Source organism: Pseudophryne corroboree, chromosome 10, assembly GCF_028390025.1.
Source record: "Pseudophryne corroboree isolate aPseCor3 chromosome 10, aPseCor3.hap2, whole genome shotgun sequence".
Taxonomy (NCBI): Eukaryota; Metazoa; Chordata; class Amphibia; order Anura; family Myobatrachidae; genus Pseudophryne; species Pseudophryne corroboree.
In genome coordinates, this window is record NC_086453.1 from 142645405 (window position 1) to 142662677 (window position 17273).

At 46.6% G+C, this 17273-nt stretch overlaps 1 protein-coding gene across 3 annotated transcripts in view; it reads left to right on the forward strand.

Annotated features, from left to right (window-relative positions):
- The first annotated feature begins 2632 nt into the window (after positions 1-2632).
- Positions 2633-17273, forward strand: part of DNAAF3 (dynein axonemal assembly factor 3) — a 131511-nt gene continuing 116870 nt past the window's right edge. The window contains exons 1-3 of one of the 3 annotated variants that reach the window (XM_063942829.1): positions 2633-2725; positions 2894-2974; positions 14490-14629. In XM_063942829.1, the coding sequence (XP_063798899.1) occupies positions 2899-2974; positions 14490-14629 (216 nt within the window). In that variant the 5' untranslated portion in view covers positions 2633-2725; positions 2894-2898. Of the gene's footprint in view, positions 2763-2893; positions 2975-14489; positions 14630-17273 lie in introns of all 3 variants that reach the window. The other 2 variants (XM_063942830.1, XM_063942828.1) reach the window with 2 other exon arrangements.

A 17273-nucleotide genomic window follows, 5' to 3' on the forward strand; every position in this document is an offset into this window, starting at 1 on the left:
AGCCACAGACGCCTAGCGGGAACACTACATGATATGCTCCCCAGCCGTGTCAGCTACACATGACATGCCCCCCAGCAGTGCCAGCAACACATGACATGCCCCCCAGCAATGCCAGATACATAAATGGCCACACAGTGCCAGATATGTAGATACAGAAAAGCCCCCACAGTGCCAGATAAATGCCCCCACAGTGCCAGATAAATGCCCCCACAGTGCTACATAAATGCCCCCACAGTGCCAGATATGACCCCACAGTGCTACATAAATGCCCCCAGTGCCAGATAAATGCCCCCACAGTGCCAGATAAATGCCCCCACAGTGCCAGATAAATGTCCCCACAGTGCCAGATAAATGCCCCCAGTGCCAGATAAATGCTCCCACAGTGCCAGATAAATGCCCCCACAGTGCCAGATAAATGCCCCCACAGTGCCAGATAAATGCCCCACAGTGCCCCCCACAGTGCCAGATAAATGCCCCCAGTGCCAGATAAATGCCCCCACAGTGCCAGATAAATGCCCCCAGTGCCAGATAAATGCCCCCACAGTGCCAGATAAATGTCCCCACAGTGCCAGATAAATGTCCCCACAGTGCCAGATAAAAGTCCCCACAGTGCCAGATAAATGCCCCCACAGTGCCATAAATTCACTCACCCCCCCCCCCCCCCAAATACCTGCGGCGTTGGAGGGGGAGGAGTACTGCTGTGCGGGGGTGCGGGCGGGTGCAGTGCAGGTCCGGGTGCGGGCGGGCAGCCAGGAAGCCTCTTGAGTGCGCTGTGCACGCTGCGCGGCGCCGGCGTCTGACATTAGACACCGGCGCCGCTCAGCGCGTATAGCGCACTCAAGTCACACACGATGCTGCAGTGCACAGGGCAGGCTTCATGTTCGAATATGGCGGCGCCAGCGCGCGGCGCCCCTTAAGGGTGGCGCCCTGCGCGGCCGCTCTATTCGAACATGCCTAGAGCCGGCCCTGCCTGTGACACAATATGCCACACACCGCAATGCCCATTATACATTATGCCACACACTGCAATGCCCTTGAGACATTATACCACAATGCCCGTGATACACTATACCACACACCGCAATGCCCATTATACATTATGCCACACACTGCAATGCCCCTGCAACATTATACCTCATACAATGCCCGTGATACAGTATATCACACACCATCATGCCCTTTATACATTATGCCACACACCGCAATGCCCGTTATACATTATGCCACACACTGCAATGCCCATTACATATTAAGCCCTACAGTAAGGCTTCCAATTACTTTAAAGAAAACCTGATCGTTGCCAGGGGTTTCATGCTCTTGGTTCCATGCATGGTGCCAGGGATTTTCATGCTCAGGGTGTCATGCTTGTTGCCAGGGGTTTCATGCGCTGGGTGTTATGCTCATTGCCAGGGGTTTCATGCGCTGGATGTTATGCTTGTTGCCAGGGGTTTCATGCGCTGGGTGTCAAGCTCGTTGTCAGGGGGTAATGCTTGTTGCCAGGGGTTTCATGCACTGGGTGTCATGCTCATTGCTAGGGTATAATGCCTGTTGCTAGGGACTTCATGAACTGGATGTCATGCGTCTTTCCATGGGGTAAAGCTTGTTGCTAGGGATGTGTAATTCTCATTGCCAATGGGGTTTTCATGCTCACTACCAGGGTGGCAGGGTGTAAGGCTGCCACGGTCGTGGCCTGTGCTATGCGCTCCCGCGGGTCCCGGCACTTTCCGGCATGTACATGCTAGAGGTCAAATATGACCTCTAGCATGTCTCCTCCATGGCGGCGGCCATTTTAGGAGGGATATGATCTAGCAGATTGACTGCTAGTCCGCATATCAATCTGCTCTGAATCAGTGGCGGTGCCCCCGCAGCCATGTACCTCCGCAGTGGCTATGGTAGTTACGCCACTGAGATCACGTGTTCAGAACTTAAGTGCTGCAAACGTGCAATGGAACCACGATTCACACAGATAGTCCCGGCAGTTTGCATTCCTAGAAGTTGTGTGTCGAGACACCGTTTCACATCACTCTACTGTGTTGTTGTTCGATTCAGTTTAATGTCTCACTTTTCCCATTACTACTTTGTAAGGCGGTGCAGACCCATTGTGGCACCAAATAAAGAATAATAATAATAATATTAATAATAATAATAATAATAATAATAATAATATAATAATGTGAATTACAAAATATTCTCTGTAAATTGTTGCGGAAAATGTGTGCCATATAAATAGCTGTTCATAAATAACTAAAACAATAACAATGGACACACACTGGTCTATTATTGATGGACAGTGCTAGACTAGACCAATGCATTTTTAAGCCACATTTCTTCACAGTGACATTATTATAAGGAGCAACACTACTACATATCTCATGGTAGTAGATTAATTAAAACAAAGTATCTAGAGCAAAAAAGACAGATGAACAATAAGCACTCGGAGGCACTGCTATAGTAACAGGTGCAAAACACTCGGCAGCCTGCCGTCACCATGGCAACCGCAAAGCTTCGCTGACTATCTAACCTAGCATGATAGGATCAGCTGCTTTGGTCCAGCCCCTTGGTAAGCATAAGCCTTCCTATTGTTCGAGTAAACTGTCAGTCATTGATCTGTAGCTTTCTATTGGACGGCAGTTTGCATGATACGAGCGCTCATGGCAGCGGTATGGGAGTCACATTACTAATTTAAACGGCTGCCAGGAGTTGTGGTAGTAGCGTCGCTGTCAGTGTAGGTAGTTACTATACTCACTTCTACTGCTTCGTTTGTAAGTATCAACTCATGTGTGTGTTAAGCAATCGTTTGGCAGCAAATAAACACTACACAGGTGAAGTAATGAGTTGATAATGTAAACTATTTAATGTGTATCACATGTGATCTGTGTGTGTTCATTTACAGTGTCCATGGCGGCTGCAGGCAGTGGAGAGGTGTATCCGACCTTATGGGGCTGCAGTCCTGCATTAGATCTTCAGATGCATTGTGAGTGTGTTCTGGAGTATAATAAAGAAACCAGACCCTTATGGGTCACACACTGTAGTTTAGTTACCCACTGTTTGCCAAACTTAGTCTTCAAGGCATCCTAACAGTCCAAGTTTTATGGATATCCATGTTTAAGCACAGAGTAATTAGTACTGCAGTTTTTTTAACCATCTGTACTGTGCACAAGACAGGTATAGATATCCCCTAGCTCTGGACTGCTAGGGGGGGAGGGGGGTGGAATTCAATTGCTGATGATGAAGCATCATGCATATTGACCAGTAACTGTGACCCTGGCTGTACAGGTTTTCTTGTGTATCTCTATGAGGTGGGAGGAAAATCTTGATGTTGGCGATTTGACATTCCATCATGAATTGCATTTTTTTCCTGTTAATGTGACAAGAAGACAGAGTTGAGAAACCTTTCTATAGTCTTTATGGTCCACTGGTTTCTCAAACAAGGTGTCTGGCCTTCGGATTTGTTATTGAGCATTGTGACTGTTACCTTCAGGGATACGGTCTTGGTGCAGCTGAGGACATGATGTCAGAATTTAAAGATGGCTGTTGTTTGTCTCCATTGTTGTGTCTTTCAAGTTTTCCACGCATTTGCTTACTGTACTCACAGGCACTAAAAATGCATGCAAAAGGAGGGCCAAGCAAGAGATGACCTATCACTGACAAAGCAGTCTGCTTAACAGATGTGACATGAGCTAATTACTGTAGCTACGGTTTCACAAGTTAATTTTGAAACATGATGATATACTGTGCATATGCTCTTATTTGCTTCAATTGTATGTGCTGCATAGTTAGTGGGGTCCTGCCTGTACCTTTCTGCTTTTTGGAGTAGGCGGCTGGATGAGGCAGAGCCTTTCCTGTCATACTGACGTATACACCAGAGTTTTGATTATATAAAGTATATGAAAAATGCAAAGAAAATATTAGAAATAGCATCTTTTTATTCTAATAATTTTTATAGTCAGAACTGTGGTGTAAAAAGTCTGACACGTGAGGCAGTGCCGCCCCTGCCTACCTTTTCTGCACATCTCTGATCAACACTCACCAAATTTCCAGCAGTATATACTGCTGCACATGTGTATATGGCCCACATGAATCCTTTGGCTCATATATTGTATGTAAATCTTGTTCTGATACTAGGCAGTGCCTCCTGAGCCATTTACCGCACATCCCTGGTAGGCACCCAGCAGTTTTTCATCAACATTCTGTATCTAAAAATCCCAATTTATTTTTGCTGATCTCCTAATTTTTAAGGGAAAAAGAAGTAATAGAACTGTATTTTCGTATTTATGTACTACAGCACTGTAAGCACGGCAGGAATTTCATTGTCCATAATTATTTGATTTGATGTTTCGGACTTGCTAGTGTGCCAAGTAAAGTCCTCTTGTTGACCCACCTTCGTGAATAGTGACACTTCTTAAAAATAATAATTAATAATAATAAATTTAAAGTAGGTGCTCCAGACTAGAAGATGTTAGAATGTTGCATACACGGGCTTGGATAAACTACATTAGGTTGGGTTTATGGCACAGGTGATTAACGGGGCCTGAGGCATATGCTGATGTAGACTGATGATAGCGTATTAGCTTCTTTTAGGGTATGAGTCATTAGGTCGACAGTCACTACGTCAACCACTATTGGTCGATATGGTCAATAGGTCGCCATGTACCAGGTCGACTTGGAAAAAGGTTGACATGAGTTTTTTGACTGTTTTTGGTGTCGTTTTCTTCGTAAAGTGACGAGGAACCTCAATTAGTGCACAGTGTTCGCTCGCCATGCTCCGGGCAAGGTTACCGTTCCCAATTGTAGTCCAGGTGGATCGTAAAGTATGAAAAGTAAAATAAATTAAAAAAGTGAAAAACTTATGCCGACCTAATGGCTGTAACCCCTTCTTTTATGCTGTACGTTAGCTAGCAACTAGTGCAAGAACACGGATGACTTGACCATAGCAGCAGTAATACTGAATTCTGTTTTCCTTTGTCTCTGTTCAAATTTTATTTGCCGAAAGCTAGACACTTGGCTAAAACACCTGTGTAAATGTATTTGACTAATTGTTTGACAAGTGCTAATTGGATACGCATCTTTCCCTTATGGGCCTGTGCAGACAAGCAGATAATGGAGCATTTAGTAAGCATTTAATTGTGCTGTGTATGAATATAGGGGGTTATTCAGAGTTGTTAGCAAACCAAAAAAGCACACTAATGGGCAAAACCATGTTGGACTGCAAGTGGGGTGGATGTAACATGTACAGAGAGAGTTACATTGGGTGGGGTGTGTTCAAACTAAAATCTAAATGACAGTGTAAAAATATAGCAGCCGATACTTACCCTGCACTGAAACAATATAACCTATCTGAATTTCTCTGCACATGTTACATCTGCCCCACCTGCAGTACAACATGGTTTTGCCCATTAGTGTGCTTTGTTTTTGTTTTTTGGTTTGCTAGCATTTCTGAACAACCCCCATAATGTGAGCGGCCTGGCCTGAATACCGGGTAGATGTTTGGCTTAAGAGAAATGAGTGAATATACCAGGACTTATGGGCCCTACACACTTGTCGACCCGCCGCCGAGCTGGCTGGCAGATGACCCGGTGGTGGGGGTAGTGAAAACTTCACTCCCCCAGTCATCCGGCTCCATATCCGTGCATGCTAATATGGACGAGATTGTCCATATTGGCCTGCATGCATAAGCGACAGGGCCCCAGTGGTGAACGTTCTTTAAGTATGTAAAAGGTTAAAAAGGGAGAATATTGGGCCTTTTAAAGTGCGAGTTAGATGTCTTGATTAATGATGATAGGGAAGAACCGGAGTTATTTTAATTATTTTAATCAGTATTCATGAAAGAGGACAGGTTGACTAGAGTGGAGCATAACATAAACTATAATGACCCGTTGCTTTGTACTTGGTTAAACGAAGGAGTAGTCCGGGAGAGACTAAGTAAAATTAAGATAAATAAATCTCCTGGGCCGGATGGACTCCACCCCAGAGTTCTTATGGAACTTAACGTAGAGATCTCGAGACCTCCTATATTTGATTTTCTGCGAGTCAATTAGATCGGGAATGATACCAAAGGACTGACGTATAGCAGAGGTAGTCCCAGTATTTAAAAAGGGTATTAAAACGCACCCCGGGAACTATAGACCGGTAAGTTTGACATCTATAGTGGGGAAAATACTAGAAGGTATATTAAGGGATAGTATACTAGAGTACTTGGATACCTCCAAGGTTATTACTAGGAATCAGCATGGCTTTGTGAAGGGCAGTTCATGACAAAATAACTTAGTAAGTTTCTATGAGAAAGTGAGCGATAATATTGATAAGGGTCAAGCAGTGGATGTGATCTTTTTCTATTTCGCTAAGGCATTTGACAAAGTTCCACATAGGAGACTAATTCTCAAACTGATACCCCTTTCACACAGCCCAAAATTTCCCGGGTTATTGCACATGAATGCGCACCAACCCGGGAAATTTCTCGGTGTGAAAGGGTACAGGGTCAAAATCCCGGGATTCCTGCCCTGGCATTTCAACCCTGCAATCGACCAGGGTTGGTCCCGGGATCCTCCCGGGAACCTGGTCTGTGTGAACGGGAGCCGGGTCAATGCGCCCCGGCTCCTGTTCACTTTCTATGTAGCAGGCGGCGCTTGGAGATCATGTGATCTCTTGCGCCGCCCCCGCCGCGTCACCGCTGACGTCAGCAACCCGACAATATGCCGGGCTACTGACTGCGGTATGCAAGGGGTCTTACCCGGGAATGTCCCTGCATGATCCAGGGACCGTATTCCTGGGTAAGACCCCTGCATATCTGGTGTGAAAGGGGTATAAGAGAGCTTGGGGTAGGGGACACTATTTGTACTTGGGTGAATAATTGGCTGTTCAATAGGGAACAGCGAGTGGGGATTAATGGGATGTACTCTGAATGGGCTTCAGTACTCCGTGGAATACCGCAGGGTTCAATACTCTGGCCATTGCTGTTTAACCTATTCATTAATGACCTAGGTGAGGGACTGGAAAGCACAGTGTCAATTTTCGCAGATGATACTAAGCTATGTAGAGTAATTAATTCAGACAAGGATGTTGAGTCTCTACAGAATGACTTATCTAAACGAGGTCTGGGCGGATAAAGGAGATTGGGGTTCAATATAGACAAATGTAAAGTTATGCACTTTGGGACTAAGAACAATCAGGCAACCTATAAACTAAATGGGGAAAATGTAGAAATAACGGTAGTTGAAAAGGATTTGGGAGTACTCATCGATAATAAACTTGGTAGCAGTACGCAATGTCAAAATGCAGCAACAAAAGCTAATAAGTGTTAGCATGCATAAAACGCGGTGTGGAGACAAGGGATGAGAGTGTAATTCTGCCACTGTATAAATCATTGGTGCGGCCACACCTGGAATACTGTGTACAGTTCTGGGTACCTCACTATTAAAAAAAGATATCTTGGAACTCGAAAGTGTTCAGAGGCGAGCCACCAAACTGGTTGAGGGGTTAGAGGCACTGGATTATGAGGAAAGATTTAAAAGGTTAGATATGTTCACACTGGAAAAGAGGCTACTGAGAGGGGGCATTTTTAATATCTATAAATACATTAAGGGACAATACAAGGATTTATCAAACGATTTGTTTATCAAAAAAACACTACATAGGACACGAGGACACCCCCTGAGGTTAGAAGAAAAAAATTCCATACCCAACGGAGAAAAGGGATATTCACAGTAAGGATTTAGAATTCTCTGCCAGAGAAAGTAGTAATGGTGGACTCAATCAATAAGTTTAAAAATGATTAGATAAATTTCTAGCTGAAAAAAATATCTAGGGATACAGCATTTAATTAATATAAAAATTGTAATTAGAGATGAGCGGGTTCGGTTCCTCGGAATCCGAACCCCCCCGAACTTCAGCCTTTTTACACGGGTCCGAGGCAGACTCGGATCTTCCCGCCTTGCTCGGTTAACCCGAGCGTGCCCGAACGTCATCATCCCGCTGTCGGATTCTCGCGAGGCTCGGATTCTATCGCGAGACTCGGATTCTATATAAGGAGCCGCGCGTCGCCGCCATTTTCACACGTGCATTGAGATTGATAGGGAGAGGACGTGGCTGGCGTCCTCTCCGTTAGAATAGATAGACACTTGAGTTGATTTACTACTAACTTAGTAATTTTGGGGAGCATTAGGAGTACTCAGAGTGCAGAGTTTTGCTGATAGTTACTAGTGACCACCACCAGTTTTATTTATTATTTAATATAATCCGTTCTCTGCCTGAAAAAAAACGATACACAGTCACATACCATATCTGTGCTCAGCCTCAGTGTGCTGCATGATAATATCATCTATGTATATCTGACTGTGCTGAGTGCTCACTGCTCACACAGCTGAATTGTGGGGGAGACTGGGGTGCAGTTATAGCAGGAGTACAGTGCACACTTTTGCTGCCAGTGTGACTGACCAGTGACCACCAGTATATTGTCTGCCTGAAAAAGTTAAACACTCCTGTGGTGTTTTTTTTATTTTTTTATTCTATAAACGCATTCTGCTGACAGTGTCCAGCAGGTCCGTCATTCATTATATTATATAAATATTTACCTGCAGTAGTGTTATATTTTTTTTGTTCATCTCTATCATCTTTATATTAGCAGACGCAGTACGGTAGTCCACGGCTGTGGCTACCTCTGTGTCGTCAGTGCTCGTCCATAATTGTATACCTACCTGTGGTGGGGGTTTTTTTTCTATCTTCTTCATACTAGTAGTTTAGGAGTCTGCTGACAGTGTCCAGCAGGTCAGTCATTATATTATATATACCTGCAGTAGTGATATATATATATATATATATATATATATAATATTTTTTATATCATTATCCTCTCTATACTAGCAGACGCAGTACGGTAGTCCACTGCTGTAGCTACCTCTGTGTCGTCAGTCACTCGTCATCCATAAGTATACTAGTATCCATCCATCTCCATTGTTTACCTGAGGTGCCTTTTAGTTGTGCCTATTAAAATATGGAGAACAAAAATGTTGAGGTTCCAAAAATAGGGAAAGATCAAGATCCACTTCCACCTCGTGCTGAAGCTGCTGCCACTAGTCATGGCCGAGACGATGAAATTCCATCAACGTCGTCTTCCAAGGCCGATGCCCAATGTCATAGTACAGAGCATGTAAAATCCAAAACACAAAATATCAGTAAAAAAAGGACTCAAAAATCTAAAATAAAATCGTCGGAGGAGAAGCGTAAACTTGCCAATATGCCATTTACCACACGGAGTGGCAAGGAACGGCTGAGGCCCTGGCCTATGTTCATGGCTAGTGGTTCAGCTTCACATGAGGATGGAAGCACTCAGCCTCTCGCTAGAAAAATGAAAAGACTTAAGCTGGCAAAAGCACAGCAAAGAACTGTGCGTTCTTCGAAATCACAAATCCACAAGGAGAGTCCAATTGTGTCGGTTGCGATGCCTGACCTTCCCAACACTGGACCTGAAGAGCATGCGCCTTCCACCATTTGCACGCCCCCTGCAAGTGCTGGAAGGAGCACCCGCAGTCCAGTTCCTGATAGTCAGATTGAAGATGTCAGTGTTGAAGTACACCAGGATGAGGAGGATATGGGTGTTGCTGGCGCTGGGGAGGAAATTGACAAGGAGGATTCTGATGGTGAGGTGGTTTGTTTAAGTCAGGCACCCGGGGAGACACCTGTTGTCCGTGGGAGGAATATGGCCATTGACATGCCTGGTGAAAATACAAAAAAAAATCGGCTCTTCGGTGTGGAAGTATTTCAACAGAAATGCGGACAACAGGTGTCAAGCCGTGTGTTGCCTTTGTCAAGCTGTAATAAGTAGGGGTAAGGACGTTAACCACCTCGGAACATCCTCCCTTATACGTCACCTGCAGCGCATTCATCATAAGTCAGTGACAAGTTCAAAAACTTTGGGCGACAGCGGAAGCAGTCCACTGACCAGTAAATCCCTTCCTCTTGTAACCAAGCTCACGCAAACCACCCCACCAACTCCCTCAGTGTCAATTTCCTCCTTCCCCAGGAATGCCAATAGTCATGAAGGCCATGTCACTGGCAATTCTGACGAGTCCTCTCCTGCCTGGGATTCCTCCGATGCATCCTTGAGTGTAACGCCTACTGCTGCTGGCGCTGCTGTTGCTGCTGGGAGTCGATGGTCATCCCAGAGGGGAAGTCGTAAGACCACTTTTACTACTTCCACCAAGCAATTGACTGTCCAACAGTCCTTTGCGAGGAAGATGAAATATCACAGCAGTCATCCTGCTGCAAAGCGGATAACTGAGGCCTTGGCATCCTGGGCGGTGAGAAACGTGGTTCCGGTATCCATCATTACTGCAGAGCCAACTATAGACTTGTTTGAGGTACTGTGTCCCCGGTACCAAATACCATCTAGGTTCCATTTCTCTAGGCAGGCGATACCGAAAATGTACACAGACCTCAGAAAAAGAGTCCCCAGTGTCCTAAAAAATGCAGTTGTACCCAATGTCCACTTAACCACGGACATGTGGACAAGTGGAGCAGGGCAGACTCAGGACTATGACTGTGACAGCCCACTGGGTAGATGTATTGACTCCCGCCGCAAGAACAGCAGCGGCGGCACCAGTAGCAGCATCTCGCAAACGCCAACTCTTTCCTAGGCAGGCTACGCTTTGTATCACCGCTTTCCAGAATACGCACACAGCTGAAAACCTCTTACGGCAACTGAGGAAGATCATCGCAGAATGGCTTACCCCAATTGGACTCTCCTGTGGATTTGTGGCATCGGACAACGCCAGCAATATTGTGTGTGCATTAAATCTGGGCAAATTCCAGCACGTCCCATGTTTTGCACATACCTTGAATTTGGTGGTGCAGAATTATTTAAAAAACGACAGGGGCATGCAAGAGATGCTGTCGGTGGCCAGAAGAATTGCGGGACACTTTCGGCGTACAGGCACCACGTACAGAAGACTGGAGCAACACCAAAAACGCCTGAACCTGCCCTGCCATCATCTGAAGCAAGAAGTGGTAACGAGGTGGAATTCAACCCTCTATATGCTTCAGAGGTTGGAGGAGCAGCAAAAGGCCATTCAAGCCTATACAACTGACCACGATATAGGAGGTGGAATGCACCTGTCTCAAGCGCAGTGGAGAATGATTTCAACGTTGTGCAAGGTTCTGCAACCTTTTGAACTTGCCACACGTGAAGTCAGTTCAGACACTGCCAGCCGCCTGAGTCAGGTCATTCCCCTCATCAGGCTTTTGCAGAAGAAGCTGGAGACATTGAAGGAGGAGCTAACACAGAGCGATTCCGCTAGGCATGTGGGACTTGTGGATGGAGCCCTTAATTCGCTTAACAAGGATTCACGGGTGGTCAATCTGTTGAAATCAGAGCACTACATTTTGGCCACCGTGCTCGATCCTAGATTTAAAACCTACGTTGTATCTCTCTTTCTGGCAGACACAAGTCTGCAGGGGTTCAAAGAACTGCTGGTGAGAAAATTGTCAAGTCAAGCGGAACGCGACCTGTCAACATCTCCTCCACATTCTCCCGCAACTGGGGGTGCGAGGAAAAGGCTCAGAATTCCGAGCCCACCCGCTGGCGGTGATGCAGGGCAGTCTGGAGCGACTGCTGATGCTGACATCTGGTCCGGACTGTAGGACCTGCCAACGATTACGGACATGTCGTCTACTGTCACTGCATATGATTCTCTCACCATTGAAAGAATGGTGGAGGACTATGAGTGACCGCATCCAAGTAGGCACGTCACAGTCCGTACGTATACTGGCAGGAAAAAGAGGCAATTTGGAGGCCCTTGCACAAACTGGCTTTATTCTACCTAAGTTGCCCTCCCACAAGTGTGTACTCCGAAAGAGTGTTTAGTGCCGCCGCTCACCTTGTCAGCAATCGGCGTACGAGGTTACTTCCAGAAAATGTGGAGAAGATGATGTTCATTAAAATGAATTATAATCAATTCCTCCGTGGAGACATTGACCAGCAGCAATTGCCTCCACAAAGTACACAGGGAGCTGAGATGGTGGATTCCAGTGGGGACGAATTGATAATCTGTGAGGAGGGGGATGTACACGGTGATCTATCGGAGGATGATGATGAGGTGGACATCTTGCCTCTGTAGAGCCAGTTTGTGCAAGGAGAGATTAATTGCTTCTTTTTTGGTGGGGGTCCAAACCAACCTGTCATTTCAGTCAGTCGTGTGGCAGACCCTGTCACTGAAATGATGGGTTGGTTAAAGTGTGCATGTCCTGTTTATACAACATAAGGGTGGGTGGGAGGGCCCAAGGACAATTCCATCTTGCACCTCCTTTTTTCTTTCATTTTTCTTTGCGTCATGTGCTGTTTGGGGAGTGTTTTTTGGAAGGGCCATCCTGCTGACACTGCAGTGCCACTCCTAGATGGGCCAGGTGTTTGTGTCGGCCACTAGGGTCGCTTATCTTAGAGGCGCAATGAGGTAGCTGTGTGACTAAGATAAGTGACCCTAGTGGCAGACACAAACACCTGGCCCATCTAGGAGTGGCACTGCAGTGTCACGCAGGATGGCCCTTCCAAAAAATATTCTCCAAACAGCACATGACGCAAAGAAGAAAAAACAAAGAGGCGCAATGAGGTAGCTGTGTGACTTTTTTTTTTTCTTCTTTGCGTCATGTGCTGTTTGGGGAGTATTTTTTGGAAGGGCCATCCTGCGTGACACTGCAGTGCCACTCCTAGATGGGCCAGGTGTTTGTGTCTGCCACTAGGGTCACTTATCTTAGTCACACAGCTACCTCATTGCGCCTCTTTTTTTTCTTCTTTGCGTCATGTGCTGTTTGGGGAGTATTTTTTGGAAGGGCCATCCGGCCTGACACTGCAGTGCCACTCCTAGATGGGCCAGGTGTTTGTGTCGGCCACTAGGGTCGCTTAGCTTACTCACACAGCTACCTCATTGCGCCTCTTTTTTTCTTTGCGTCATGTGCTGTTTGGGGGGTGTTTTTTTGAAGGGCCATCCTGCGTGACACTGCAGTGCCACTCCTAGATGGGCCAGGTGTTTGTGTCGGCACTTGGGTCGCTGAGCTTAGTCATCCAGCGAGCTCGGTGCAAATTTTAGGACTAAAAATAATATTGTGAGGTGTTCAGAATAGACTGAAAATGAGTGGAAATTATGGTTATTGAGGTTAATAATACTTTGGGATCAAAATGACCCCCAAATTCTATGATTTAAGCTGTTTTAGAGGGTTTTTTTTTAAAAACGCTTGAATCCAAAACACACCCGAATACGACAAAAAAAATTTGGTGAGGTTTTGCCAAAACGCGTTCGAACCCATAACACGGCCACGGAACCGAACCCAAAACCAAAACACAAAACCCGAAAAATTTTCGGTGCACATCTCTAATTGTAATACAGGTTGAACTCGATGGACATTTTGTCTTTTTTTCTACCTCAACAACTATGTAACTACAGTATGGAACGATGCGCGGGCCCACGCTCGTTAATCGTTGGTGCTTCTACACTGACCGATATGAACGAGTTCTCGTTCATTAATGAACGAGAACGTTCATATCATTCAGTGTTATCTGCCAGTGTGTAGGGCCCATAAAACCAGTAGTGTTGCTAACGACTGGGATGTGGTACCTCCAAAATAGGTGGTGTAATAAATGTTATTTACTAAGTTGCGTATCAGAATAGTGTGTATGTTAATGAATACGTGCCTGCTGCCACAGAACGGCCGGGAAGCTCAAGAAAATCGTGGGGACAACGATAATTAGATGCAAAAACAGTGATGGACAAGTGGTCTCTCTGTTTTTCAGTCTGGTTATTATTGCATTAAGAGTCACTGTTCTGTACACTATTTACACTACATTGGCGCCTGAGACATTTCCTGTTTGCAGTATATATTAAGGGATGTTAGTGCCTGTAGTGCACTTCTTAGCTGCTCAGTTGACCTAATGTTGGTAGATGTGAGGCAGAATTTGGGACTGATCTGTGGTTTTTAAATCTGTTCTTCATGGGATAGGTTTTTTTTTTTTTCATGTTTGGTTCACTCTGTAACATGGGAGTCGATTCTATTCGGCAACTAATGAATAGCGCCGGGAATTAGCTCCCGACGCTATTCAATTCAGCAACTAGTTACCTGCAATTGTCGGGAATTCTTCTCTCATCCCCGGGGGATGAGAAGAGAAACCCGACAAAAGTGCTGCCTCGCGGCCGGCGCGAGGCTGATTCTGTCGGGTATCAGCCTCTCGCCGGGGAGTTAAGTCGGAGAATGCCCGTTCTCCCGACAAAACTACCTGTTTTGTCGGCGAGAACGGGCCATCGCCGACGTAACTAGTTGCTGAATTGAATAGCGTCGGGAGCTAATTCCCGGCGCTATTCATTAGTTGCCGAATAGAATCGACCCCATGGCATGGGCAACTTTTTACTAAATGCTCATTGACTGCTCCTGCGTATGATCTCTTAGGGCAATATGGATACAGTCTTATTTACAGTAGGACAGCATGGTTCACTGTGCTTCTCGTTTAGGTCTTCAGAATACCATTCAGCACTTATCTACGTCTGATGACATCCCGGAACTGAATATTCTGCTAGTCGGGTGTGGGGATGGCAGACATCTTCTCAAAACGATCTGTCAGGCCCGTCGCTGGCCCCAGCGAAGACTTAATGTTAGTATCTAATCGGTATCATTGAACACTGTTCTGTAAAAGTATTTTTATTTTTTTAAAGTCCACTTCATGTAACCTATTTCAAGCATTTTAAAGTGGTGGTGTTGTTGTTGATGTGTTTGTTTGTTTTTATTTTATTACATATGGGTTTTATTAAAAACATACTTTTCTGCTGCGGGGTACACTGGGCTCCACAAGTCTGGACAATGGGGTGTAGAGTAGGATCTTGATCCGAGGCACCAACAGGCTCAAAGCTTTGACTGTTCCCAGAATGCACAGCGCCGCCTCCTCTATAACCCCGCCTCCCAGCACAGGAGCTCAGTTTGTCAGTTGGTGCTGCAGTAAGCAGGCACTTAACAGAGGGGCTGCTCCAAGCAGCCCTGAGAAAAGCTTTTTATGAGGTAAAAAGTGAAGTCTTCAAGGGCAGCAGCGGTGGTAAATGTCTTCTGACATTCTCTGCTGCAGCTCCAGCTCTCCCCAGCGGCGCTATACACTCCCGAGCCCTGGTTGCCGGGTACCTACAGCAGAGGCTCCGGTTTACTTCACATTAGGCACACACGGCTGGGGCTCTCCAGGATCGCGTGGCCGCGCTTCGGGAGGTGGTAAGTGGGTCCCGCTTGCGTGACCCGGTCTTTATCGCGATCCAGCGCGGTCAGTGGGAGGCGGGCCGCGCGCGCTGGCGGTGGACACTGTGGATACAGGCGATCCCACTAGATCACCAGGACATGGGCGCAGGTCAGGTTCTCTCTTAAAACCGATTTTAATATCGCCCACAGTACCCGGTGGTTTTGCCAGCAAGGGGGATAAGGCTTAAGGGGGGTACACACGGAGCGATAATCTAAGCAATCTGACTAGATTGCTTAGATTTTCAGCAACATCGCTCCGTGTGTAGCCCCCTCAGCGATAGCGATGCGCAGCCCCGCACATCGCTATCGCTGCTGCTAGATTGGCCTGCATGCAGGCCAATCTAGCGGGTCGCTCACTTCACCCGCTGGGTGAAATGAGCGGCCCCCCGCCTCCCCCCGCACGCTCAGCACACATCGCGCTGTGCTGAGCGCCGGGAGGGATGTGTGCTGAGCGGTACGCTCAGCACACATCTCTCCCAAATCGGGCCGTGAGTACTGGCCTTTAGACCTGCAGCCCCTCCCCCAGCCCCAGGGCGCAATTTCCAGCAAGTGTTCCCGCCCTGGAGCTGCATCTGTCTTTTCCTCACTCTCTGTCTGTGTCTGCGGCGCCATTATCCCTCAGCTCACTGTTCCTGGGACTGCTTGGGCAAATCCTCCTCTGTAAAGCCGCCTGGTTGTCAGCGCTGTGCCTTTACATGACACTTAAGTATTCTACCTGCCTTTTTAGTCAGTGTTAGTAAGAGAGTGCATTTAGTCAGGGGTTTATAGTACAATTACCCTGTGATATACATCCAGTTTCTTACTGTGTAGTGTTATATCTATTGACTATATAGCTATATATATAAGCTAGTCCAGTGCAGTATTATTGTCTGTAATAACCCCTGCATTGTACAAACTGTGACTATTTGTGTGTGCATTGATAGCTGAGTGGTGTCCATCTCGTGTCTTTCACTCAACTTGCTATCCCTATATTCTATAACCTGAGGGGGCTTGGTGCGTCAGGTGTTATTTAATTTAGGATTTTCACAAAGATATACTGTATTACGTATTTTTCTCTGTGATTTAGTCACCATATCTCTCCTTTATCTCTGCTGGTGCTGGGTAACGGTTCTGGGGCGGAACACACTGCTGGTGTTGCTGAAGCCACAGAGCCATATGAGGAGAATATAGCAGCTGTGGGCTCTGGTTCTGGGGACTCCTTGCCCCCCAGTGGGACTGTGGCAACTGAGGCACATACTGACCCTCCGTGGACCGCTTTTTTCCACGCTTCTGCATACGCTGGGTCATAAACTAACACCCCCTATGGGACCCCCAATGCCGGTACAACCGTTTGTGGTCCCTGCAGTTAACCCGCCGTGGGCGGACGATTTATCTGCTCAATTAAAGAAGTTGAACCAGTCCCTGACTACTAAAAAGTCTGACCAACGCTCGCCTAAGTCCAAGAGGTCCTCTAAGCGAGCGCTCGTTTCCTCACAATCCACTGCTGTCACTGACACCTTGTCTGATGAAGACAGCACATACACTGACCCCACAGGTTCTGACTCGGATACGGCTGATGGGGAGGGTAGTTCACATGTGGATGTTCCTGATCTTTTGGAGGCTGTTAAGTTAATTCTGCAGATTACGGATGATCCCGAGCCATCCGTTCCTCCTAAGAAACCAGATAGGTTCAAGCGTCCGAAAGTGATTAAACAAGTTTTACCTCACTCTGACCACCTAGTGGATATACGTCAGGAACCCTGGCAAAGCTCGGGTACGAAGTTTGTGCCTCAAAAGAAGATGCTGGCTCGCTATCCCCTCGCGCCAGAGCTCTCTAAGAATTGGGTAACGCCTCCTCCAGTAGACTCAGATGTGGCTAGGATGGTGGTTTCCTCAGCTCTACCTGTCGCTACCGTCACGTCTCTAAAAGAGCCTACGGATAAACGTGTGGAGGGTTGTCTGAAAGCGATATACACCCTCACGGGTGCTGCACAAAGGCCCACTATTGCAGCTACATGGGCGGCAGAGGCTATTGAAGC